The 27,441-nt window shown below is 46.0% G+C and overlaps 1 protein-coding gene across 2 annotated transcripts in view; it reads left to right on the forward strand.

Annotated features, from left to right (window-relative positions):
- The window catches only part of INPP5D (inositol polyphosphate-5-phosphatase D), a 56,776-nt gene extending 33,902 nt beyond the window's left edge, over positions 1-22,874 (forward strand). Inside the window, exons 6-28 of one of the 2 annotated variants that reach the window (XM_040612752.1) lie at positions 2,230-2,317; positions 3,080-3,160; positions 3,339-3,410; positions 3,681-3,804; positions 4,911-5,017; positions 5,566-5,668; positions 6,486-6,682; positions 8,849-8,966; positions 9,506-9,602; positions 10,934-11,072; positions 11,765-11,873; positions 12,030-12,118; positions 12,357-12,438; positions 13,647-13,736; positions 13,901-14,014; positions 15,132-15,214; positions 16,259-16,346; positions 17,081-17,230; positions 17,984-18,077; positions 18,310-18,417; positions 19,073-19,345; positions 20,921-21,503; positions 21,833-22,874. In XM_040612752.1, coding sequence (XP_040468686.1) covers positions 2,230-2,317; positions 3,080-3,160; positions 3,339-3,410; positions 3,681-3,804; positions 4,911-5,017; positions 5,566-5,668; positions 6,486-6,682; positions 8,849-8,966; positions 9,506-9,602; positions 10,934-11,072; positions 11,765-11,873; positions 12,030-12,118; positions 12,357-12,438; positions 13,647-13,736; positions 13,901-14,014; positions 15,132-15,214; positions 16,259-16,346; positions 17,081-17,230; positions 17,984-18,077; positions 18,310-18,417; positions 19,073-19,345; positions 20,921-21,503; positions 21,833-21,835 — 2,992 coding nt within the window. In that variant the 3' untranslated portion in view covers positions 21,836-22,874. Of the gene's footprint in view, positions 1-2,229; positions 2,318-3,079; positions 3,161-3,338; positions 3,411-3,680; positions 3,805-4,910; positions 5,018-5,565; positions 5,669-6,485; positions 6,683-8,848; positions 8,967-9,505; positions 9,603-10,933; positions 11,073-11,764; positions 11,874-12,029; positions 12,119-12,356; positions 12,439-13,646; positions 13,737-13,900; positions 14,015-15,131; positions 15,215-16,258; positions 16,347-17,080; positions 17,231-17,983; positions 18,078-18,309; positions 18,418-19,072; positions 19,346-20,920; positions 21,525-21,832 lie in introns of those variants that run through there. The other variant, XM_040612751.1, reaches the window with a different exon arrangement.
- The last annotated feature ends 4,567 nt before the right edge of the window (positions 22,875-27,441 follow it).

Below are 27,441 nucleotides of genomic sequence, written 5' to 3' on the forward strand. Positions count from 1 at the left end.
CCCGTTTCTGAGCAAGAAGCTCGAGCACAGCTGGGCCACAGCAAACTGGGAATGCAGAGTTTGTGATCTCTTCCCCTCACCCTCCTCACCACCGATCCCTGATTAATTCAGCAAGAACCAGACCCCAATGTGCATTAGAGACATCGAAAGCTCTTTTTAACTCTGTTGGAGGCTGCTACTACCTTCTAGGGCTGGCTATGGCCCTGGGGCAGCCATGGCACATCTTATCAGAGCCCAGGGGACAGACAACAGGGCAACCACTCTTGGGAGAGGCTGTTCACTCTGACAGGCCATGTACTAAAAATGAAACAAATTAGAGGTTTTTAAGGCTGAGGGGTACTTTTGTGAAGTATTCAGTGCTGAAATAAACTGGCATCCCAGGGTTTCCTTAGTCAGAGGAATCCTCCAGGGGCTGGAAAGCTGACTCATGGAGAGCCTGGTGCCAGTGCAACAAAGAGGAGGGACTACTGATGCAAGTGACTTTGTTCAGTTTCTTACCAGCTTTAAGTGAAAAACACTAAGAGTGACCTATTCAGCCTGCTGCTGTCTGAAGCTGTCATTTGGTCATTGACCACTGCTCTGCACTCGTTTGTTCTCCTTCACTGGATAATTTGCACACAGAGCTTTTAAGGCAGCTTTTCAAGCACTTGTGCAATTGTATGGACACACAGGCTTCTGACACTTCAATGAAGATCACTGCATGTATTTCCTTTATACTGTCAAGAGAAGAAAACAAAAGGAGTTGTAAGTGTAATTAAAACCACTTTGTGGTTTTGTTGCGTTTGAACGCCTACAGATGCTCTTCCCACACCCTCACATGCATGTTACATGATGTACCATACAGCAAACAAAGGGCAGTTTTCCCATAAGAACTAATTTCTGAACTTCAGGCAGCTGCTGCTCGGTGTTTTTGAGAGATGGCCTACACATCCTGAACTCTTAGTCACAGTAAATATATTTTCATTCTTTTCAAACTGAACTTCACCCAATGCTCCTGCAACTGCCTGCAGCCTCCTGGGGCCTGACTCCATGGCTGCAGAAATCAATGGAAGTCTTGGGTTTGGGGCCAGAGCCATCTGCGGTGACACTGGCCCTAGGTGAACCAAAGTGGTGTTGGAGGACTAAGTTTAGCAGATCCAGATTCCTACAAGTGTCTTGTACTTCTGTGTGCCCCACGGCAAGTCTTTCAGATGGAAATTTCAAACGTGAGTGCTTGATTTAGGCAATTAATCATCCGTGGTTCAGCACCTAGACAAATATCTAATCTTCAGACAGGCAGGCATACTTTCGCTTTGGAGCACTTTCCCCAACAAACAGGGAGTAAAATCCGGTCCATTCAGACTTAGGAAAGTGAGGGAAATCATTAATATCCACTTTTGACTAGGCACAATGCAAGCATCCTAGTGCTGCTCCCCACCATCACCTTCCTTTTGACCTGCACTCCCTGGCTAGTCTTTCCGTGATAAGTCTTGTCATTATCGGAGAGCGGCTTCTGTGCCAAATTCATACAACAGCGCTTTGACAAATGAGCATCCTGTGGAATCTAACTGGGAAATGCTGAAGGAATCTCATTGTAACCTGCAAATGGTTCTCATTCAAGAGATTAAAGGCTGCCTTTTCCATCCCCTTGCTGTGCCCAGCCCCTTTTTGTCATGTGAGCTAAAAAATCTAAATATTCATTTCCTCTTTGCATGGTGTCCCTGGCATCCTGCATTAGCCTCAGCAGCTGCACAAGACCTGTGCAAAACCGAGCTGCCTCTGCTGCTGCAGCATACATAGGCACCCAACTTCGCTGGGCTTTGAGATTTTTTTGAGTGCACTTTGATCTATGAGTTGGCGTAGTTGGGTTGATGCTGGTTTTACAGTGTCCTCAGGTCTGGCCTAGACTGGAACATCTTTCTGGGGAGATGTAGGAAGTTACCACCTCCAAAGCAAACCCCAAAGAACAGGCAATATGCCCGTGCTTCGGCCATTGCAAGGCAAAGCCAGCTGCCTAACTCTAAACTGCCTTGGTTGGCAGCGTCACTAAGGCAGGTGAGACATGCTCTCGTCACCCATCCCACCAGTTCAGAGGGTAGGAAGCAGCAGAGGACAAGAACATGACACGTGGTGACAGCAGGCCTAGCGTGAATGTGTGCCATCTCTGCTGTGTGGCGTTGTCCAACCAAGAGCTAACCTACCCAGGGAGCCGGCCACAGCCTTAGACCTCTGCCGTGTCTCTGTTCCCAGTGAAGCCTCTAGGACTCTCCCATCTCTGGAATCCATCCAGAAGGTGTTTGAGCAGCAGCTGCACCCTGGTATCCATCAGCGCTCACAAGTAAGTTGGCTGGAAGGTGGGAAAAGGAGAAGAGAGAGGCGTGGGGGTGGCTGTCGGCACAGGGGGTTCTGGCTGCACTGCCATGACCGGTGGGATTCACATGGTCCGTTACCACTTCTGTTCTCTCTAGCCTCTGGCTGGCTGCAGTGCAGAGGGCACACAGTGAGTTATATCCCCACAGTGTCACTTATCCCGTAGTCCCCTCTGCCTGCTCACCCTTCCTGCCCCAGCGGAAAGTGCAGCAAACTGCCTGAGGACTTCCATCTCCCCATGCTTCCTCAGAGGACTGCACATTTCTCTTTCCATAAACTTCGCTCCAGGATGTTTCACTGCCAAATCCTTCCTTCCCCAAGTCCACTTAAGTCCCATGACCTTCCCCTCCCTGCCAGTAGCCCAGAAAACCAAAAGCCCAGGACTTCTGTATGTTGAGGCCTGGACCTGGTCATGGAAACCTGTCCCCCAACAGCGAACTGACTGCCTTGCATGCCCAGCTGCCTCTAACTTATGGACAAAGTTTGCAGATTTGTCCTTCCACCTTCCCATACTTCTGCATGTTCAGCCAAACTCTGAGCTCTGCCCATTACGGATCAGAGGGCAGAGGCACAAGTGCTACTCCTTACTCTGTGTGCAAGGCGCTCCTGGGGCGAGGCTGCTGCGCTTCCAGGCCATGCTCTTGTGGGTTTGGTAATTATGCATCTCTCTTTTTTTTTTCTTTTTCTTTTTTTTCCCCCTTCCCCTCCCTCCCTATGTTGTGGTTATCAGATGCTCGGTGAAGCTAGTCCAGTCAATATTGTATTGAAACTCAATCAGCTGATTGCTTTGCTGTCTTCCATTGAAGAAAAGGTAGAGTTTTAAAGCTATTTTATATTATTTTCTTGTCATCTTTTGCCTCTAGTTATGCTTCTTGTTCATCATCAGTTCAGTCCTCTGCTGCAATGAGATTTCTTTGCTCTGACTTCATTACTCTCAATGTAGTGCAGAATCACCAAACACAATTTGGTACAGATAAATTATTTTACAGGTGAAAACATTGTTGATTGAAGGTCCTGACTCAACACACCGGCGCTCCCTTATCCCCCCTGTCACTTTTGAGGTAAACATACTTCTTTAACAATGCTGATCGCGGTGTGGAAGGACAGTAATGCACATTTGTCGGTATCTCAGTTCCTGGGAACTTTGCTGTGCTGCCACAGAGATAACAGCTATTCCTGGATGCTGTTTAGCACCATGTAAATGCTTAAGAGATGTCTAGTGAGATTGGCATAATGACGACATGTGTCCATGAATTCAGGCAACTGTTGCATTTGTAATAAGTGACTGAAGTGTCGAAGATAGCTTATGAAAAATCTCTGGTTTCCAATAGGTGAAAGCTGACTCCCTAGGAATTTTCTCCAAAATACATCTCAAGGTTGATGTGGAAATGGGAAAACTGATTATCAAGAGAGCTAAGGATGGTCCAGAAGACAAGTTTTACACCCACAAGAAAAGTAAGATGCTAAAGTTCGCAAACGCTGGACTAGAGTCTCGCTCCATTAGATGGTGGGGAGGGATTCCCTTTGGCCCCACTGAGGGCAAGGTTTGGCCCAGAGTACAAATATTTCTGCTAGGTCCTGGACGTTGTGCAAGGCTCCAGTCAGTCTAGCCTGCCTATCTCCAAAGTGACCTGCAGAGAGCAGGGAATCAATACTGGGGTAATTAACTTTCACAGATCTCTTTTAGACCTGGCCTCCTGCTCCCAGTAAAGCCAGTGGTAGCAGGTAGCAGGTTTTGATAGAAGGTTCCACATGGAGCTGTTTGTGATAGACCCATTTTCTGCTGAAAAGCAAGTCACTAAAAAAAAACCCCAAAACATTCTGCAGGAACATACTGACTTCTGTGATGCTTTTTGATGGTAAAAAGCCAGATACTCCGTTTCAGTAACATTTTTTAGTTAATTTCCCCTTGAATTTTTTTTTTTTTTAATGTGAATCAATATCTCTACTGATGAGCTGTGCCAGTTTGGTCTGTGAAGGCCCAATTCAAACAACTTCCCTCTTTTCCTCTTGTGTTTCTGGACAGGCAGCTCACTGAGAGTGAGCCAAACAGGCTAGGATTTATCAGAGTAAACAGTGCCCTTGGGCTCTCTCCTACTGGAAAATCAACCTGTTGCTGGCAGTGATTGAAAAGATTAGCTTTCACTTATGGCTTTCTCCACCTGGTGTTCATAATTACTTAGCTGCTGGTTTAGATAGGGAGGAACCACCTTTACCACCAAATGAGGTCTTATGCCCTTTTTCACAGATGGGGAAGGAATACGTGTAGGCTGGTTGAGGATACAGAGATATTGCCTGCAGGAAGCCACTTCGCACTGCAGGGCTTGGTATGGACGGGAGCTCCAGGCAGAATGAGTTTTGCAGCTCCTCTTCACTTCAGAGTCCAAATCTATTCCTACAGGGAACAGAATTAAGCAACGTTAAAATGTAGTGATGTGGGGCAAAGTGAGCCTCAGGCTTAAAAGACCACATACGTCCTGAGCCTGCAAGCAGCATCCTGTTAGTTCTGGTGGGATTCTAGTTTCAGTGACTGCAGCTCCTGACACCCAGTCTCCATTTAGTCTTGCAGCTTATCAAGTCCCAGAAGGTCCCTAACAAACTGGTGATTGTGCTGGAAACAGAAAAAGAAAAAACGCAGCGGAAGGAATATGTTTTTTCTGATTCCAAGGTACATACACAATGTTTCCCTCCTGCCAGCCTGGAGCAGGTACCTGGGTGGGAGGGGTACAAGGGTACAAGGGGCGTTCCTTGGGAGACAGATGAACTGTTGAAGGATGGTGGTTGGCTTTGCGAAAATGAAATTTCTCCTTTGTTCTGGAAGCATCCAGAAAATTAACAAGTATTCCATGTGAAGGGAGATACTGGAGAGGGCAGCCATGCTTAGGTGCTGTCACAGAGGCAGGAGAACAGAATATCAGCAAGCAGTGAGAAGAGGCAAGGAGTCATGTGAGGGTGGCTGGAAAAAGGTTCATACAGGCAAACCAGAGGGAAGTCCAGGCTGTCTTCTGACCAGCTCGGCAATCGTTAGAGTAATGCACAAGCTAAGTACCTAATAAAGTACTACAGGAAAGACAGCATCTTCAAAGGTTTCAGGATAGTGGAGAGCTAATCAGCCCTTCAAGTGTGCTGGGAATTTCCTGGCTCAGCTAGTTTCTCAAGAGGTCGTGTTGGAGGAGTTAAGCATCTTGTTAATTGTCTCTGCTCCTCCCTGTCTAGAAGAGAGAAGGGTTCTGCCAACTTCTGCAGCAGATGAAGAATAAACACTCGGAGCAACCAGAGCCTGATATGATCACCATCTTCATTGGGACCTGGAATATGGGTATGGGCTCCCTTCTGACATGGGTGTTCCTTCAGACACTTGCCAAATTGTGTGCTCACCTGCCATGATGAGCTCCAGACACCATGTTTGTTCTGTAGCAGATCTGTACGCCAGGGTTGTTTTCCACTGGGACAGGGAAAGAGCTGATCTCTAGGCTTATTCTTGCATGCAGTTTGACACTTCTTATAGTTCCAGTCAAAGGGCCGTAAAGTTGGCCCTGATGGGTGCTGAAGGATTCCTCCAAAGACAGGGAATTGTGGCTGGCATGAAGCAGGTGCAGCAGTGTGAGCTATCCTCCACCTGGCAGAAAGGGCGGGAGCAATTCCAGTAGCTGCACATCAGCTGCCTCTGAATGACTAGGGACTGTGTGTCCAGCCTGGGAAGAGAGCTGAGCATCTGCAATATTTAGAGAAGGGGACAGGGTGTAGCTGAGGACAGTGGAGTTTGAGTTATTTTTCCCATTTTGGGAGAAAAGCCTGGTTCAAACTGCTGTAAGCTGAGCTGTCTGTGCTCAGTCATACTTAAGGGGTAAGATAAAGGCAGTGGCAGGCCAGCAGTACAGCTCCTTTACACATGGCTACCCTCAGCACGCTACTGAAACCGGGGAAGGTGGCCAGAGCAGAGTCACTCCTTCATCAGTGTGTCAGGTGGCGTTAACGTCTTCATCATCTTCGAGCAGTGAGCCCTGGCTGGTGTGAAACTGGTAGGGGACGGAGTGAACGTGAAGCCTGTTATTTCTGTCCCCGTGAGTTGTCTATATCCTGGGTTTGACAGAACACACTCTGACTTAGTTTGGTGTTTGATTTGTTAACAAAAGGTGCTGCACCTCCCCCAAAGAAGATCACCTCCTGGTTTCTCTCCAAGGGGCAGGGGAAGACCCGTGATGACACTGCTGACTACATTCCTCATGACATCTATGTGATTGGCACCCAGGAGGATCCCCAAGGGGAGAAAGAATGGCTGGAGACCCTGAGGCAATCCCTGCAGGAAATCACCAGTATCAGCTTCAAAGTGGTGAGGGGTTATTCCAGCTATTGCACATAACTCAGAGAAAGAAACAGAGAAATAAGTGGCATTTTGCCTACACCTCCTCCCCTTCCCTCCCTTTATTATCATTGCATTTGGTTGAGGGAGAGTGAACTGAATCTGTCTGTGGACTCTGTGAGATCACAGAATCCCAGACTGGTCAGGCAGGAAGGGCCCTCTGGAGATCACCTAGTCCAGCCCCCTGCTAAAGCAGGGTCTCCTAGAGCAGGTTGCACAGGGTCGCATCCAGGTGGGATTTGAATGTCTCCAGAGGAGACTCCACAGCCTCTCTGGGCAGCCTGTGCCAGTGCTCTGTCACCCTCAAGGTAAAGAAAATCTTCCCCATATTCAGAGGGAACTTCTTGTGTTTCACTTTGTGCCTGTTGCCCCTTGTCCTGTCTCTGGGCACCACTGAAAAGAACCTGGCCCTGTCCTCGTGACACTTGCCCTTAAGAATATTTGTAGTCATTGATAAGATCCCCTCTCGGTGTTCTCTTCTCCAGGCTAAACAGCCCCAGCTCTCTCAGCCTTTCCTTATCAGGGAGATGCTCCAGCCCCCCATCATCTTTGTAGCCCTCCCCTGGACTCTCTCCAGCAGTTCTCCGTCTCTCTTAAACGGGGGAGCACAGAACTGGACCCAGCACTGCAGACGTGGCCTCACCAGGGCAGAGCAGAGGGCAGGATCACCTCCCTCCGCCTGCTGGCCACTCTCCTAACACGCCCCAGGATCCCACTGGGGACCTTGGCTCCAAGGGCACAATGCTGGCCCATGGACAACTTCTTGATCTTCCCCTGGCGCTGGCTAGATGGGCATATTGCTATGGACAGTGACTCCCAGCACTGCCAAAGCAGGGACCCTGCCTGCCAGGCTGGGAGCAAGGGGAAGATGCTGAGCACTTGAGTCAAGTGATGGTGATAGTTTGACCTTCACAGAGGAGGAGATTATAAAACTTTGAGCCAGCTGTAGCCTAGATCTCACCATAGGCTACTGCACTTTCAAAACGGGATGTAACAGCACGCAGGCACAGTCATAGAAGACTGAACTTTATTAAGACCGGGTTTGGACATTGCTGAGTTTCAGTGATAGAATCATAGAATCATTTAGGTTGGAAAAGACCTTTAAGATCATCAGGTCCAACAGTCAACCCAGCATTGCCAAGCCCACCACTAAACCATGTCCCTAAGCACTGCATCCATGTGGTTTTCTGCACACTTCAGGGATTGTCACTCCACCACCTCCCTGAGCAGCCTGTTCCAGAGCTTGACAACCCTTTCAGTGGCGAAGTTTTTCCTTATCCCCAATCTAAACCTCTCCTGGCACAGCTTAAGACCATTTCCTCTTGTCCACTTGTTCCCTGGGAGCAGAGCCCGACCCCCCCCCCCCCCCCCCCCCCCCCCGCCTGCAGCCCCTGTCAGGCAGCCGTAGGGAGCCATACGGGGCCCCCTGAGCCTCCCCCGCCCCAGGCCGAACCCCCCCAGCACCCGCAGCCGCCCCTCACAGCACTTGTGCTCTGGACCCTTCCCCAGCCCCGTTCCCGTCTCTGGACACGCTCCAGCCCCTCCATGTCCCTCTGGCCGTGAGGGGCCCAACCCTGAGCCCAGGAGTCGAGGGGCGGCCGCACCGGTGCCCAGCGCAGGGGGACGGGCACTGCCCCGGCCCTGCTGGCCACACTGCCTGGGACACGAGCCAGGCCGCTGCTGGCCGCCTTGGCCACCTGGGCACACGGGGGGCTCCCCCCCAGCCGGCCCAGCCAGCCCCCCCAGGCCCTGTCCCGCCGGGCCCTTCCCAGCCCCCTGCCCCAGCCTGTAGCGCTGCCGGGGGCTGCTGTGCCCCACAGACATCTTGTCTTGATGTCAAGAAAGAAATGTAAGCATATCTGGAAGTCCGCAGGACAGCAGGACTTACGATTCTCATGGTGATTGGGAAACTGTATTTCGTTCAAGCAAGGCAATCCAATGATTAACTAGAAAATGGCACTGGAAAATAGGTAGGTCCTTCCTCCCACCTTTGATTAAAATGACTGAAAGCATAACCTGAGCACGAGAAGAAAATTTGTGTAGAAATACTACAGGAGGAGTCAGGAAGGCTGCAGCTGCAGCGCAGCTCCACAGGTATGTGCAGAAATACAACCTCTAACCTTTTCATCCCTGCAGATAGCAATCCATACTCTCTGGAACATCAGGATTGTTGTACTTGCCAAGCCAGAACATGAGAACCGCATCAGCCACATCTGCACAGACAACGTGAAGACAGGCATCGCAAACACGCTGGGTGAGGAACAGACCCCATCTTGCCCAGAGGACTGAGACCTGTTCAGTCTGTGCCAGCACTGTCCCTGAAACGGAACAGCTTTTTCTCAACAGGACTCCTTTGGCTACATTTATGTGACACTAGTGGTACTAAAGTTATATCCCACTAGCACTCATTATCTCTTACTCTGCCTGTAAGAGAGGGAATCTACTTGTGTCTATACTTAGCATACACATGTGTGTATATAATATATGTATATTTATTTATATTCCCAGGAAACGCCTTTGTTTCTTTGGTTTGGCTGTTGGATTGCTCTTTCTTGGGTTTCACAAGGGAATTGAACTTCTTTCCCTTCAACTACTCTTTTTTAGCATTCTTAGAAAATTTTTTTCCACAATCTGTGCTGTATGTACTAATTCTTTCTGTGCTGATTAAGTCACCTTATTTCTCTTCTCCATCCTCCCCTTCACTGAAGATGTGCTAGGTGCTTTCTTATCTTTGCTAGACTCAGCCTGGAGGTGGATGGATTTTTTTGACATTTTTGGCTTATCCTTTTCCAGGTAATAAAGGAGCTGTGGGGGTGTCATTCATGTTTAATGGAACCTCCTTTGGGTTTGTTAACAGCCATTTGACTTCAGGAAGTGAAAAGAAACACAGGTAAGATACATCTTGCCCTCTCAAAAATGTTGTTGACCCAGGGTGAAATTCTCTGGGCCCTGTCTGGAAGGAAGGCCCACTAAATAGTTACACGCATGTTTTCCTGACCATAAAAAAATTGTTCAATGTCTCCTGGGAGGGAAATCTGTGCTAAAGATGCTGCTTACTGTGGTACTTTACATGAGGGACTTCTGCTATACGGCCATACCACATGGGTGCAGCAAAATTATTTCCGAGCCAAGTGTAAGTGTTGAGCTCAACACTTGTGTGACCTGTCGTGCAAGCCCAGTACATGAGGAAAACAGCTCCCTGATCGACAGGGTTTTGGAGAGGTGTGGGAAGGTGTTTCCCATCCCAGAATAACGTGCTGAAGGGAACTATCTGCCTCCTCAGCATCGCAGTGCTGGGACATGGGAGCTGCGGTGTGCCCTGGGGCACAGCTGGGAAAGATCCTGCCAGGCAGAGCATGCTGTCAGGGATAGCAGGAGGGAGGGATGTAGCACAAAAGTATCTCCACGGTGGCTAATTCTCTACACCCAGCTGTGAAATGAGTTTCCATGGTCTTGGCAGGTTCTGTGCACCACAGGACTGGAAGGCAAAGATCCCGACATTGGTGGGAGATCTGTGCCCACGCCGGGAGGAGCTGGAGCAGTTGGAAGGAGTGGTTTTGAAAGCACAGACGACTTGAAATGGAGAGGTTGGCTTTGCCATCTTTCCCAGTCCAAGACCCAGAAAGCAGATGGTGTGGGATTTCTGCACAGGGTCCTTGCCACTGATGGAGTTAACTTCTATGGAAGAGTTCCCCAGGGCCTGGAATAGCTGCCAGAATCTAGTTATGTGTTTGCTGCTGAAATCTGAAGGCAACAGTCTAATGCTGGGTTTCTAGGACATGCAGCTCAGAAAAGCACAGACCCAGGAGTCAACAAAAGTGGCTTTAGGACAGCTTTCCAGCCTTTCAATTCAGGTGGAAACAGTCTGACAGCCAACGTAGAGCAGCCTGGAGCTGCTGTAAATGCCCTCCTCACACAGCAGGCTGCTCTCCTGCCCCCCAGCCCACGCACGCCGCAAGCTGCAGCACAAGAGCTGCGCTGCATTACTAGTTGCACGAAGTAGGTTGGCTCCCCAGGAGACAGCGAGCACATTACCTGGGCCTGTCTGCTGAGGGGCAGTTGCCAGGCAGGGGTGGCAAGTTCTTGGCTTCTGATCTGCTCTCCTCTAGATGTGGAGCCAAATCGGTTCCTGCCTAGTAAAGTGGCAGTCCCTGACGGCCCAGGCATTCAGAAATGGCATGGCAATTTAGTATGTCAGGCAGATGTTTCTTGTCTTGACAGACGCAACCAGAACTACACGAACATCCTGCGCTTCCTGACGCTGGGAGATAAGAAACTGAGTCCGTTTAACATCACTCATCGCTTTACCCATCTTTTCTGGCTGGGAGACTTGAACTACCGTGTGGAACAGCCCCCGACGGTTAGGGACCCTGCGTGAATCCCTGGAGAGGCAAAATACTGTGTTGTTGTAGAAGCGCTATCTTTTGCTAGTCTAGGGCAACGTGGCAGAAGGGCTGGCAGAAAGGGGGGAGGCAGAAGGGATCCCCAGGGCACAAGTGTGACACCAGTTGGGGGAGAGTGAGGAACTCCCCTTTGCCCTCTCCCAGGATTAATGGACCCAGGAAGCTGTCTGGCACACTTTGCTGCTGCAGGCAGCATCGCTTCTCCAAACCTCCCAGCTCTGGTTCCCACTGTGAGCGAGCATCTGTCCCCGAACAGCTTGATCCAGAGATTGCCTTTCTGCTCTGTTCAGTTAGCTTTTAATGGCTCGGAACAGGCCTTCAGAAACAGGCAAGCCATAATAAATACTGGATAGATTTCAGTAGGCGGTAGGCAACAGCAAGCCTGGTGTTGATGTGCATCTGGTTGTGTGTGTGCGTATATATGTGTGTGTAGGGGATGTGTGGGCATTTTGATGCCTGTTTTGATAGACAAATGCTCAGCCACGCAGCAAAGACTGGGGCCTGCCTTTCAGCGAAGGGAAAGATGGGGAAGTGGCAGGGGGTATGGCGCTGTGAAACAGTTGAGAAGCACTTGCTAGCTCACCAGCGAAGGGAGTATTTAGAAGAAGGTTTTGCATCATCTGTAGCTCTGCTGTTTCCCTGTTGGCAGGAAGCAGAGAATATTATCCAGAAGATCAGGCAGCAGCAGTATCCGGAGCTTCTGGCTTTCGACCAGCTTCTCATAGAGAGAAAGGACCAAAAGGTGTTTCTGCAGTTCGGTAAGATTCTGAATTTATTGGCAGGTTCCTCTCCCATTTCCAGCAACTTTCCCTGCGAGACTTGCTGGGGGGCAGGGTGTACAGAGCAGTGGCTGTCTTGCCCAGGGGAGGGTTCTCAAGAGGCCAGGCAGTAACAGAGCTATCTCTCTGTTTTAGAGGAAGAAGAGATTACTTTTGCTCCGACCTACCGTTTTGAAAGAGGTACCCGGGAGAAGTATGCTTACACCAAGCAAAAAGCTACAGGGGTAGGTGGAAACTGATTTCCCTTCAGAAGTGCATGGCAGAGCAGGAAAAGTGAATCCTGCAGAAGAAAGTGACCTAAACAAGTCTGTGCATTTTCTGCCCCTGTAGTGTTTTGAAATGAGTCAATACAAACAAAAAGATTGGACACAAATATATGGTGTTTGGGCAAGTGAATTTCCTGTTCTTTTGTGAACTGGTCTTTTCCCTTCTTCTTGACATCACTTCTCCTTTGGTTTGCAGATGAAGTACAATTTGCCATCCTGGTGTGATCGAGTGCTCTGGAAATCATACCCCATGGTGCACGTTGTGTGTCAGTCCTATGGTGGGTAGATAACAGATTGTAGATAGCAAAGCAATCCGTCTGAAACGGAAATGATTCAGAGCAGAATCTGTAGGATCTCCCTGCACTGCCAGGCACTCAGCATAGAGGGACCTGATGTTAAACTAGGCAGAGCGGAGCCAACTCTCCCTGCCTGTAACCTTACAAGGTTGGGAATTAATTCTGTTTTTCTTTTATATGCAGAATACCACTCAGACAGCTGCAGCTGTCCACCTTTAGGCCACGCTGTAGGATCACTTTACACCAGTTCTTTCTTGGCAACGACCACTTTTCCTGTGCAGTTACCATCAGGAGCTCCTCACTTGATGGTGACAGTAGGGCAGACCCTGTGTACACAGTCCAGTCTGCAGAGGTTGGAGCTGCAAACATCTCTCTTGCACCAAATCATATTCCAGAAGGACTGTGGTACCAAGAGCCTGTTGCCTTTCTGGCTCAGAAGCATCACAAAAGCGCAGTGCGGGGAAGAGAGGAAGCCCACAGGACCTGTTTAAAAAAAAAAAAAAGACTTAGATACTAGTTCCTGAAATTTCATCAACTATATGTAGGCTCGAGCGTCTGAGTATGACATTGATGGTTTCCTGTGCATGGGATTGAGAAGAGGGCTGTAGAAGTCTCTTGGGGGATAAGGTGCACTGATCTGATGACAGAGACTACGATGAGGTCTGTGGTCAAATAAGCACCTCCAGGGAGCCTGGCACCTGCTTCTGTGCGCTGTTCTGTTCAACGGGCCAGGCTGGCAGGAACACAGTGTGCGCTTAGGGCGCCTCAGGGTCTTGCTCACTCACTGTTAATCCTGGGCCATGAGTTGTGCTGTAGCACTGAAGTAACACCAGTGCATGCTTGCGTGATTTCCTGCCATATCAGAGCTTTAATTAGCTGTGCACGTTGCAGAGGCAACCAGGAAGCCTGCAAGTGCTTTTTGTACCAGGGGAATCTAACACTGACAGTCACTTGCAAAATGATATGGTAGAGTTCTGCCCCTTAACCAAACCTTTATGTATTTTGACAAAAAAGTTACACTCCTATATAGTCACATGGGATTACGTAGAAACACCTCTGACTAGAGACGGGTTACCACAGTGACAGTTATATTTTCTGGAAAATTACGGAATAATATTTCTATGGCAGTGATCTCACTGCAGCAGGGCAGAAACACAGGGCAGTAACTATCCTCCCTTTCTCGTCGGCAGGCTGCACCACTGACATCATGACGAGTGACCACAGTCCTGTCTTTGCCACCTTTGAAGTGGGAGTCACCTCACAGTTTGTTTCAAAGAATGGTTAGTCACTTTGGGTGCAGGTGTGCTACCTTCACCTTTGGGTACAACATGCGGTGCTTTGTATATTGTGAAAGAAAAAGCTGCTTCTGAAAAGAGTCCACTCAAAAATGGCCTCTCTTTATCTCCTACTGAAAATGTCATTATTTTCCATTCCTCTTTCTTAGACTCCAAGTACACGGATTCTCAAGGGGAGATAGAGTTCCTGCACTGCTATGCTACTCTGAAGACCAAGTCCCAGACCAAGTTCTACATTGAGTTTCACTCTAGCTGCTTAGAAAGTATGGGTTTGCCCATCTTTATTCTTTCTGTCAGTTGCCTGCTTGTTTGGGTTAGTTCCCCTTCCTCTTGCTTTGATCTAAATAAATAAACAGCTGTGTGGATCACTTGTTCCAGCGCAGAAAAGGGATGTCCTAGAGGTTTGTTGTCGTTTACAAGTAATTCTGTATTGTCAGCAACGCAAGCCAAACCCCACAGCCATTTAGCTGCAGTCTGTGCTTCGACATGAAGCCATCCACAATTTCTTCCATCTTGTTCGGCAATATCATAATTCCTTTCTTGAAGAGAAACACGTGTTGCTCTTGCTGATCACACAGAAAATTGCTACTTAGCCAACATATTGATCAATTAAATTTCTAATCGTGCCTGCTGCAAAGGATCAGATATTTTCAAAATAAAGCATCTGCATTATGCTAATAAAAACAATTTAATTACCCTGGTTTAAAAAAGAATAAGTCAGAGGACCAACTTAGAAGTGAAAGATAGTGATTTGATTCTCTAAACGGGACTGTGTACCTACCAGCGCTGCAGATCTTATTCCCGGTCCCTGTGCTGCAGGGCTGAGTCTCAGCTGTTTATGTAATGCGAGCCTACATGCCCTTGCTGTGGTTTTTTTAAGCGATTCCCCATCACAGGACTGCTCCTCTAAGTGGGACAGCATGCCTTCGGTGTATGCTTCATCACATTATCGCATGTCAGAGCGCTGTGTCAAAGACAGTTCCATAAAAGATTATTTTTTGGCTGTATCAAAATTTGCATAAATTTCTATGGAAACAGTGTATTACGAATCTTAAATTAGAATTTCAAAAGTGTGCTATCTTGAGTGGCGTAGGAAGAGCTGTCATGTTCTTATCCTCCAGTCCATGTATGCACTGAGCTTTTCAGTGCCAAGTTTAACTGTAAAATAAAACCATTTAACAATGCTCCAGTAAAATCACTTGTAAATTTACTGTGTAAACATTCACCCAAAGCTCAGACTTTAAGCTTCTTAATGCTTTTAAGACTTTTGCCCAAGCGGGAAAATAATTGTAGGCCTTTTGCAGATCTAGCATCTGAAAAGAATTTGTAGCCAAGTTCTTACTGTCTCTTCTGGTGAACAACTTTCTCATCACTTTGCAGGTTTTGTAAAGAGCCAGGAAGGAGAAAATGAGGATGGAAACGAAGGGGAGCTTGTGGTAAAGTTCACTGATGCACTTCCAAAGGTAAACGGGGACTGTGTTTCCATATCCATATGGAACAGAAGCCTTCCACTTGCATCCCATAAGCAACATTAAGTCTTTTCCTTATAAAAACATTATTTCCAGGAACATGCTTGTAGTCTTGTTTACACTCAAGAGACTGTAAGAATGCAGGGTGGGCTTCAGCTGAACAGGGCATGTTATAAGCAGGAAAAGACTTGCCAGTTACTTTCATCCTTAATCACAAATTTTGCTGGCGCATGATTTATGTCACTCAGGAGCGTGACTTTTTTCTCACCTTTTTAGTGAACACAACTATGCTGGTAAGTCTTTTAAGCAGGCCCAGTTTTTTAGTTTTTGCTGGAAGATCAAACATCTTAAAAAGTAACTCTGCCCTGGAGCTTCCTTGCCTGTCAGGCAAAGTTTTTTCTATTTTTTAGAAAAGCTGACCAAGTATTTTTTACCTGTGTTAAAAAGACCATCGATGCCCAGAAGTAGTGTTCTGTGCATCAGTGTCAGAGACAAGTCCTGTCCTTGGGATCAGAGCTGTTCTCCATTTCCTGGCACAGTGGGAGCGGGAAGAACTATCAGAGCTCCTGGATTTGGAGCAAATATGCACGTCAGTACCCTTCTGAATAGCTCAGAAGAAGAACTGCTGACTTTGGAAAGATGGCCTTACACTGAGAGATTGGGGAATGTCTCTATAGTAAGTGATTGTAACAACAGCCAAACAGATTTCTGGGAACAAAGCGTAATCAGAGTCCAGATCACTTCCTCCTAGAGCAATTTTCTGTCCTGCACTGCAGGAGAAAACTGCATCTCAGCCCATGAGTGTTTGATTTGTACCATTCTACCTGCTGTGCTGGGAGTGAGAGTGGGTGGGCTCTAAAAGTGTGTAGCTTTCTAGCACAGATCTCCAAACATCATCAGAGGCCAATCCTGGGGGTGACATGATACCCTCAATGGGTTTGTCCAGCTGACTTTTGCTCACTTGGGACTGAAGCACAGGGAGAACTGTGTTCGTGTAGACCACTTATTGTATTGACCCACATCAACTTGTCTTTGCAGCTGACTCCAATTATTTCAGACCCAGAATACCTACTGGATCAACACATCCTGATCAGCATTAAGTCATCAGACAGTGATGAATCTTATGGTAAATGTATAGCTGTAAAGTTCTGGATGAGTCAAAATCTACTTAGATTTTTCCAAACCACCGAAAGAGTGGGAGAGAAGTAACTCTTACAGACTGAACATCTATGATGCTCCAACTTCTGATTTAGAACTCAATACATATAAAAATACATTGTGGCCAATATTTTGTGAGGTAATGACGATTACAGGAATATGAACTAGAAGAAACAATTTTTGTGAGCTTTACCAGCCCTAAAAGAGCAGCAGCTTAAAAATAAAGGACTTCACAGGAATTAAATCAGGAGTCTGCTCCTGTGCTATGTATTCAGAACATACAGGTCCTGTTTCACTTGCACTTACTTGATTCATTTCTCCTGGCTATAGAAAAGTCATTGTCAGTGCTGCTTGCTTCCAAATTCTAACCAGCAGTGCTCGTCCACAGAAGGCTCTCTGCCAAAATCCCATTAACTGAAATGGCAGCCACAGGCTCATGTGTTCCTTACCAGTAATGGAAGCTCAGAACCCTGTAGTCACCTGCGGGTGTCTCCAATGCCCAAATCCTTCACACATATGTAAAGAAGTGAAATGAATGCCCCTGCTTTCTCAAGAGATATTACACTCCTTACTGCGATCCAAAGTAGATTCTCTCCAGTAATCTCAGCCCTGTCAGCACAGTGATAATAGATGACTGACACAAGAAGATTTCAATGCTTTTTTTCTCAGTCCCAGGCTCGTTGTCTCCTTGTGCTCTTCTAGGGGAAGGCTGCATTGCCCTGCGAATAGAAGCAACAGAATCCTTAGTTCCTATCCATACTGTGCTGACACACCATGGTGAGAAAACAGGAGTCTTCCAAGGTGAAATCAAGTTACAAACATCACAAGGAAAACAGAGAGAGAAACTATATGGTAAGGAACGACATCATCTCTGCGATGCTTGCCCTAGAGAATATCCATCTCAAAAGATTTCTGATAACTGTCAAGGAATTGAAAATTATCCTGGCAGTGTTTTAAGTCCCAAAGAGGCAAGATCTTTTGATGCTGAATGCAGGATGTGAGTATCCTTAGTTCTCAGGGGTATACCTGTACTCTTCCAGAAAGACACAGCAATTCAATTTGGGTTTTTCTTTTTCATCATTCAAGTAAATTCAGCAGACTGAGAGAGCCCCCTGTCTGTCACTAATACTGATTTTATTGAATGGTGATACCGTATTTCCACTTGCAGTGGTTATGTGAAGAGGTGCCAAAGCTCTCCCTGCTCCAGTCATCCTGGGGAACACCTGCAAAGAGCATGTGAGGCTCTCAGGGAGCAGCTCCTTGGCTAAAAGATCACAAACGTTGCTTATTTTCACCTTGCTACTTGTTCTCTTCCAGAGTACAAAAGCAGCCTCATGACATTTACTATTACTCTCTTGATGGTAAAATGACCCGTTTGGTGGATCGGGACCTTTGTATTCCAAGATACACTCATTTTTCCTGTGTCAACAAAACACCATATGTATTAGTGGGCAGTTGAAAACACGATAGCAGCAACTGTTTAAAGCTGTCTGTTGTTCTGATAGACAAAGAGAGATGCCTTAATACAAGCAGTATCACAGAAAACTTAGGCAATCAGACTCTGAAGCTGCCAAAACACACTTTTATGCCTTTTCTTTCCTTCAGACTTTGTCAAGATTGAACGTGATGAAATCGCTGGGCAGAAACCAAAGAACATCAGCAACTCAGAGCCTAGCAAAGACTGGGATCAAACTAACAGGTAAAGGGCAAAGGGGTAGGTCGGTTACAGAAAACTCATTGGCTCAATTAACGCAAAGCTGGGCTTGCTGTGGGAGCAGTATTAATAGCCATGGTGAGCACTGGGAAGCTGCTCTTGTGGCTCTCTGGTCGGGGTTGGTCAGTGCTTCTGTGCGCAGTTTCAAAAGCTGAGAAGCATTACTCAGACTGGGTCTCCACACCCCACTTAAAAAGGGCCCCTTTCTTTCCAACAGAAAGTCAAAATCTACTCATCTGGTGGCTAAAGAGGCAGCAGCCATTGCTCGCTACTGGGGGAGTGCTTCCTCGTCTCCAGACAACCCAGGAAAGGAGGATATGTTACGGTAATCTTGCTGCTTTCCCTGTGCCAGCTTGGGGTGGGGAGCCATGCTCAAACCGCCTGTCTTATCCTTCCCCAGAGTCGTAGGGTGCTGTGGGTGAGGCTGTCCTCTCACTCCCGTTGCACAAGGGCATTTCTTTGCAGGCCTTCTGCCTGCTAGTCTACACGGGTACACCTCAAAAGGCCAAATGGCTCTCCTGTTGTTCCAGCAGCTTATTCCCATGGGGCACAATGCTGCCCAGAGCTTGAATTTGCCTCTTGCCTGGAACCGTTCTGCTGCAGCTTCCAGCTGAACTGCTGGGTCTAGAAACCTGTAGAAGCCCTTATATGTGGCTGCAGAGGCTGGGTGGTCTCTGCAACCTGGAAATGGAAGCATCTGTCATAGCTAGAGGAACTATTTGGGGCTGGGGGAGGTGGCCTTGACCCAGCTGCTTCCTCTCCAGTGACCCAGGGGTGGGAGGCACTAACGGGACTCCCACGTATTCTCTGATTCTGAAGCAAACAGTCACAAAAAAAAAAAAAAAAAAAGAAAAAAGAAAAAAGTAGGTGGTATTTAATCTAAGCAGTCAGCGGGCACTAACTCCTTTGTAGCTGGCAGGGAGACAAAAAAATAAAAGTATTTTTGCATGCATCTTCCCAACAATATTTCTTCTCTTCAGCAGCTCCACTCCCACAGACATCACCAACCCCAACTACCTGGGGATGGCTGCTTTCTCTCAGCAACCCTCTGCAGCCAGCCAGCTTAAGCAGATACCGTCACCAGACCAGCCACCTTCTCCCTGGAGCTATGAGCAGCAGCCCAAAGAGGCTACGTCCATAATGGGACAGAGTCAGTCATCCTACACGTCACCCTCCTTGTCGCCTCTATCTCCAAAAACATCCCTCCAGCCTACAGTAAACAGAAGCATTTGTAGTCGGAGTCAAGAGTACCTGTGAGTCTTTGAGTTTTGCACTGGGACTTGTCCCCTCTCTCCTGTCGTCCCCTCTCTCCTGTCGTTCTGCACAGTCACTGTTTCATTATCTATACAGAGTTCAAGGTGCAGCATATTCTTTCAATCTTTTATATGTAGAATTAGAAAAAGACAAGCGAAGGTCACAAGGGCAGATATCACACACTTAAAGAAAACTAGTGTAGTAGTTCCTCTGACTTTTGTGAAAGGAAAGCCAAAAATATATGTGTAAGTTTAATTCTGCCAAGAGAGGAGAAGACTACAGAGTTGACTGTAGAAACAAATAAGAAAAGGGAAGAGTGTGACATAGATCTTTCCGCCGGATGGGAAGGAGAGCTCCTTCACGTGTCATATGTGAAGTACTTTAGCTGAATTTCTGCTTAGAGTGCTATACAAATTTCCGGCTTGCTAAACAAATTAACATCTATGTGCTGCATCTATCACAAGTCTTAATGCAGAATTTCCATCCAGCAATTGAAAATACCCCACCTGAGTAAAGCAATGAAGCTACTCTACTTTAGCACGTGTACGCCATCAATGTCCTCATTCCAGACCTCTTCTTGACAGTGACAGCTGCTTTCTGAGCCTGGGCTAGAGTTCACTGGTAGATAGATGTCTCTATAAGCCAGAACTTGCAGAAGTCAGAGCTGCAAGCGCTGCCTCAATCTGTTATGTACCTGACAACACTTCATCATGCTCTCAGCTCTTTGCTCCTGCATGTACTGACTTCCAGAATGTAACTCGAAGCAAGGAAGGAACACAACTCCTTTGAATACACCCAAAGAACACATGCCACTCTCCCTCGTGCCACTCTGATCAGTGATATTGTGGCTGATCTTTCAAGCATTGTGGTGGTTCTCCAGGTGAAAGCCTTGCCAGCCAGGTCGAGTCATACACAACCCACAAAACCTCCCTTGTCCCATTGTACAACTGTGCTGTCACTCCAGTCTGAGCCTCAATTCAAAGGGCTCAGCTGTGAACCTACAATGTCTCACCCTACGTTATATAGCTATTACTTATATATTGTGCATTTGGGTGCACTAAAGAGTTCTATCCATTCCTTAGGGATACCGTGTAGCACTGGTAGCAAGTGACTGACCTAGCTGTAAAACGCTACAGTATGATGTGAGCTCTTACGTTAACTGTCCAGCCAGCCATCTCAATCCTCTCTTCAGATCTGAAGATTCTTATTAATATTTAAATTCAGATTTATGTGTGTCGCAGAGCCATCAAAGCACTTGGCACATTTTGGCTCAGTAGCTTACCTCTGTTTAAAGAAAAGCCAAGAATTGCTTTGACAAGACTGTAGTCCAGCAGGGAGTTTATACAGTACAATGCATATCTGTTCCCTGCTGTCATGTTAATAACGATTAAACAAAGTAAAAACAACACACAATTCTGTTCCCCTCCCCTCCGAGTTTCATTGTTATCCTGTTACCCCTTTGCACAATCAGTTTAATTTTTATCATGCTCATTTCCTATTCATTTTTTCTTTAAATCAGTGTCTCTTCCCTGCTCTTTACAAGTCTCCTTTTTATGCTGCTTTGATGACTGTAGGCCGCCTGAACTGGGGAAAACTACAGCAGAGCCTTTGCTTCAGGAGGAGGGACAGCAGAAGCCGGAGATGTTTGAGAACCCACTGTACGGCTCTATGGGCTCGAAGGGCAAGGTGGCATCAAAGAAAGAGCAGGACTACCCCAAGGCCTTGCGAAAAGAGCAGCTGCCGCCGCCACTGCTTGATCAGAGCTGTCATCTCACAAAGTCACAGGACCCTGAGAGCAGCAAGACCTCCGGCAAACAACCATCACCACCTTTCCTGGTCCCCACACAGCGATTTCGGTCCTATACCTGCTCCGGCCAAACTGAAGAAAAGAATACAGGTGAAAAGACTCAAGGCAAACCAAAGATGACTACATCGTCAGAAAACTCAGCACCGCTCAAAAAACTAGTCAAGCCACTGAGGTCTGAAGTCAGCCCAAGCATCCAGGGACAGCAGAACAAGCCGCCCCTTCCCTCAAAGAGCCGGGCAGTGCTGGACATGCAGAACCCCAAGGGCCGAGACTATCGGGACAGTTCAGAGCTGCCACACGCCGGGAAGCATCGGACGGAAGAGGGACCAGTTGGCAGGACAACTACACCGGTGCGTTACTTGTGGGAATAAGGCAGGGTGGAAGTGTTTAATAACAGAAGAACACTGCTAGAGTAGTACTGGCTTAATCACTGCACCTTCACTCTGTGTTTCCTTCCTAACCAAGATTTTTGGGGCTGGTGGTTTTTTTGTTGTGGGTTGTTTGTTTTTTTCCCCAGAATGTCATGAGCTGGATGAGGAATAGGGGAGGTCTTAGTAAATGAGTCTGGGAGAAAAATAGAGCCCACTTGAGTAAGCTGTAGGATTATTTTTTTTTCCGTCTTCATCAAAACTTTTAGAATTGACGATAGACAAGCTGATGTCTTCTCTTGTCTCTACAGTGAAAGCAACACGGCAGATGGCACCCTAGGAGGAATCCTGGTGAGAAGAAAGATGGCAATTACTGCTTTGTTCACACTGATGTCCTCTGGTCTGGTTCTAAAAAGACTGGGGTTTTTTATTTTTGAGGGTGTATCCCTCTCTATGATTTTGGAAATGATCTATCTGAGAAGTTTATCCTATGTTGCTCAGACCAAGAGGAGCCAGGACCACAATACCAAATGCAGGTTAGGCTTTTGTAGTGTCACTTTGGTACTTCTAGTAAAAGGCAGGTGGTTAAGTACATGTATTAGTAAATGTTTTGAAAAAGAGGAAGGTACGGTATAAGGACTAGAAGATGCAAGGGGTGTGTTTAAAGAACCCCCTTTCTACAGAAGCAAAATTTTTATTTTGTGTTACAGAATTCCTTTTAAAGAGTGATACATAAAAGAAAGCATTTAGAAAGCGGTACAGCTCCAAAAGCATGTCCTATCCATGTAGCAAGGAGCTAGGGGAGGGTGGGAAAAGAGTTTGAATAGCAGATACTGATGAATGTCACAGACTGTCAATGGAGCCAGCTTTGCCTCCGTGTGAGCTCCTAGGCTGCATATATGCATTATTCATGCAGAGTGAGGGCTGGCCCTTGGCACTGGAGCTCTTTTTCTGTCTAGCAGGTAGTGCTTTTGTACCCCTAAACAAAGGGAAGTATCAGAACTACATGCAGAAATGGGAGAATAGGCAGGGTCCATAGGCAGCCGAGGAGTCCAGCTGCCTGAAGGGACAGACAGCAGCCACTCCAGCCTGTCTCACAGCAAGCACTCTGGTTTTGAAGGACACTGGCTGGCTGGTTTTGTAGCATTCTTAATAGATTAATGCTGACCTTACTGTACACTTTTGTTTATTGACCGAGAATGAATAATGTCAACATACTTGTAATTTCTGTTGTATTCATGTTAAGTATTAATGCCGTGGTTATAATTAGGCTATGCCTGTTTGTGACTTAATCGTTGCTCTTGTTTCCATGTTGATTACTTAAAAATAATAAAATAGTCACCTTTCTGATCATTCTTTATTGAAAATTCAGAACTGTCTGAAACATGACTCAGCCTTAGCTGGGTGCTACGCCAGCTTGCTCAGTGACAGTAATCCCTGCCCAGAAGAAACACCAAAGGCACTAAAGAGTGCAGGGAAGATACAGCAATGCCACGGCGATATTGTGACTGAGGACGCGTTTGTCTGTGTACACAGACCCTTCGTGGATACAGCTGGTTTAAAAATTCTAGCACCTGTTAGCAGGCAGAGTTACCAACTGTGTGATTACAGGAAATGCACAGTAATTTTATGGAGCAGAAGAGGCCAAGTGTAGGCTTGTGAGAATGGGAGGAAGAGGACAATCTGTAAGGCAGAAATCTTTTTAAAAGAGAGGTTTTTCTGCGATGCACGTTGAGTTTCAAGGCATCATTACTGAAGCACCTGGCTCTCTCACCTACAAGTCAGCAAGACAGGCTTTGGGCTTACATTCCTCTTGCTTTATTCAACAGAATCCTCCCTGTGTAATCCCCATAATTCGATAGCTGTGGTATTTCCCTGGCCCTGGGGAGCATTTAACTTTTCCAGATTGCAGAAGAACTCAGAAGGCCACCGAACAAAACCTTCCCGGAGCAGGTGAGCTTTATGTCCAATAGGGAGAGTTAGATCAGTTTCTACTAATTCCGTGACATATTCTTGTATGTTTGGAGATGGAAAACATGGCAGGGTTTCTACAAAATAGTTTTTGCCTTCCCAACAATGAGACAGGCTCAGATTTTCTGTGTTTATCCACGGACTTCCTAAGCTGCAGAAAAGAAAGTGTATTCCCCAAAGTTTGCAAACTAAAAGCTTGATATAAAGCAAGGACAGCTTCTTGCAAAAATATTCTCCTAAGGAGGAATATTGCTTAAGCTTTGCACAGATTTGCAGATGAGTAGAGTTTGAGAACACTGGACCTACTAAGGCATAATATAACATCCAGGTACTTGATTTGGCCTGTCCTTTAGAAAGGCATATTGCTGGGGGAGCAGCTCTCTGCCAAGTTTCCAGCAGAAATAAAATACATTACTATTCCCATGCTAAAAATGCATTACTTACCCAGCTTGAGAGTGGCTCCAAAGAGAGTCTGAGTTACTGTCTATGACAGGAATGACAGCAAATGCCACCACACTTTTTGCAAGTGGAAAATATGCATAACAAGGCTCTGTAAAGAGCTTTCCAAGGCCTCTGCAGAAGAGAGAGTTCTAAGGTGATCAGCTTAGAGATAGAGTGAGAGATGGGCTGGTGCAAAATAACTAGTGGGACACTGCACAATACGTGTCTTTATGGTAAGGCTAGCTGTATCTTGAGATGGTAGAGTTGATGATAACGCCAACTGTGGGAAATTGCCAGACCTGAATATTAGAAAAATTAATTTAACAAATCAGTCTTGTGCTTATGTTTGGTTTGGTTTGGTTTTACTTTATGACATAAAGCCTTTAAGATGGTATCTACTGGTTTTACTGACCATGTCCTGAACCAGATGAAACCGGGACTGAACACAAGTTTCTTCTTTCTCTCATGTTCCTGGGCCTATGGTGCTCTTGCCAAACCAGGCACATTTTTCTGCAGTCTTGTCCCATTAAGTTGGTATAAGCAGTATGACTAGAAGACATAAAGTGAAGAGTATGAATTGTCCAAAAATGTACTGATTTCCCCCAGATGTAGTACCTATCCATAACTTTCCAGCATCCTTTAAGTTCTTAAAATAGCTGCAGTCTTAGTGTACTTATTTCCATGGAGACTCAGCTGTCAAAAATGCTTTAAGGTCCCAGCTACAGGATGTGATGTTGTAGAACACAGTAACTTTTAAAAATCCCATTTCCTGCCTGCACATGATGCATCTAATGCAAGCTTACTTGTCCCCTCAACTGTAAAACTATCACAGGCTGCTGTTAAAGCTTTTCCTAAAATGTTGTACTGGGCTACATATTTCCTTCCTGGTAAAGTAGGTCTTACAGAAAACAACTCGAGGAGGAGGAAAAATAGAAAGAAAAAAATAAATTAAGATGAGTTAGTGACTCCAAAATAGCAAGGGGATAATTTCAAGGTTGTTAGAAATGATGTTGCTTAGGCCTCTATACTGCTGGGGCCAAGCACTTTTTATTTCTACAGTTTAAAACTACTCATTTAGTCACTATCCCCCGCATTTGTTTTTAAAATGAAAGTTTTTCTAAAATGTTTACCACGTTTTTCTATTGTCCTTGTGAGAGTACAGTTAAATTAGTTAATGCGATTGAAGAGATGTACTGTCCAAAACAGAGCTGAGTCCCCCTCACCCCCTGACAATCTAACTTTTAGAACATCTTGAAGGCTCAGGTATTTGGGTATGATTAAACTGTGGGTGTCAGGACTAGCTAACTGACCAAGGTGACCCACAGCGATTCCCAGAGATCTCCTAACCAATGCCCCCAGACCGCAACAGATTGGTGGGAAATGCAAATATCCAAATATTTATTTTTTATTTCCCTAATGTCTGCCTGAAAGAAATCCATGCTTTCCCCTCTAGGACATTTGTTAAAGATACTCCAATCCCTACCCTCATCTGTTATATTCCTTAATGCTAACATAAATCAGAGATGCACGGGTGGACTGTGCATTAGGAAAGTTTAGGTGATGGTGAAGGCTTCTCTTGATCTGCAGTAACAACCAACAGTTTGGTGCCACGGCACATGTCATAGAATCACAGAATTGTTTAGGTTGGAAAAGACCTATAAAATCATCAAGTCCAACTGTTAACCCAGAACTGCCGAGACCACCACTAAAACCATGTCCTAAGTGCCACTTCTACACGTCTTTTCGTCAGCTGCACCTGCGTGGTGCTTGTTTTGTTGAGGCTGAAGTATTTAATGGAGTTGATGACTTTCCTTATTTTCTGTGCCCAGCTGAAGCAAGAGTCCAGTTCTGCTGGAACGGTCTCACACAGCTGCTCATATCTGCTGGAACGGTCTCACATAGCTGCTCACATCTGCTACTGAAGAGATGCTGCAGTCACCAGTGCATTCCTGCAACAAGGGGGCTTATTATCCAAGTGCTACAGAATCTAAATAGTCATTTCAACATGCTAAATTTCCCCAGTGCAGAAAAGGTGTTAGCTGTAGAGGTACAAGATGTTCTTTTTAGACATATAAGCAAACATCAGGTTATTATTCCCGCAAATATGAAAAAGATCTCCTTTCCAGTTCCACAGTGTGTGCATGCTGGCGTTTCAAATGTGGCTTTTAATAAGAAGTATTTTAGGATTGCATTTGTGTTAAAACTTCTAAAGTCTCTCAGAAATTCTTTCACATTGAATCCCAGGTTGACAGAAAAGATTTCCTTGTACCTACTGTAATTTACTATATTTTTTCTCATGCATAATGAGGTAATTCCTTATCTTACGCATCACCAAATTTCCCTGAATTTCTGTTCTCAATTCATTACCATTATCCTGTTTTATTAATTTTATTTACAGATCACCTTTGTGCTAGCTCCCACGTCAGCTAAACAAAAGGTACATTAGACATGCGAACCATCCACTGGTTCACAATGTCCTGTGTATGAATCCAATCTTTATTGCAGCCACGGTTTATTTTTGTTACAATTCTGCTTTCTTTGATTTCTTTTCGAGATGAATAAAAGGTTTTGCCCAAAAGGACTCAATTGCTGCAAACACATGGTAAGGCTTCAATGTATCCTTGTAGATCAAAAATAACTGACATTCTGTAGCATTCAGAGAACTGTAATCAAAACTGTATTCCCAAAAACCAAGTATTGCAGGAGACTTCGCAAAGACAAGCCATGATCCTTAGCTGAGATTTGGGGGCCAGACTGGACAATCCCTAGAGGCCCATCTAGCCTCAACTATTTTTTTGTGCTTCTGTGATTATATTTAAATGAAATTCTGTGCCAGGGATGGTAATCTGCTACACGTTATGGTTATTATTAATACTTTATGCCATTTTTTTTCCCAAGGTCTGGTCTAGATTACATACAGAATAAATTAATCTCTCATAAAGCATTAGATTATATCATAACTAATAGAGATAAAGATGGCACACAACAGGGTAGTAAATGCTGGGCTCAGGAAAGAATGAATGAATAGGAATGGATGAAGGTGATGGGGTCCAGCAACAAGCTGAAAGGTTGCAGAAAAGCAACCAACAAAGCAGAGACTTTGTGGAACGAGAGAGAATCCAGCAGCAGGGCGGTGGGTAAAAGCTGTCTCCAACAGAAACAGGTCAACCCAAAAAAGGGAAGAAGGAAAGACAGCAAAGAAACTGAGAAAGAAACAAGAGACCTTTGCCACAGAAAGGATGAAGGGTTAGCACTGAAATTATGTCTGCTCCATACTTTGCAGCAATTTGCATCTTCACAATTATAGCTTGTAAGCACAAAGAGAACGACCAGATGTGGGAAATGTTCCCTCTTTTCAAATGTAAACTCAAAGATCCAAAACAAAACCTAATTTGAAAATGGAACTTCGAATTTAACTTAGCCTTTGGGAAGAACACTGGTGATCAGCATCTTCCCAGAAAATTAACATTTCCAGTTGTAAGTCAGAAAGCGTTAAAGGAAGCAAGTG

The sequence above is a fragment of the Falco naumanni genome, chromosome 13 (genome assembly GCF_017639655.2).
Source record: "Falco naumanni isolate bFalNau1 chromosome 13, bFalNau1.pat, whole genome shotgun sequence".
NCBI lineage: Eukaryota > Metazoa > Chordata > Aves > Falconiformes > Falconidae > Falco > Falco naumanni.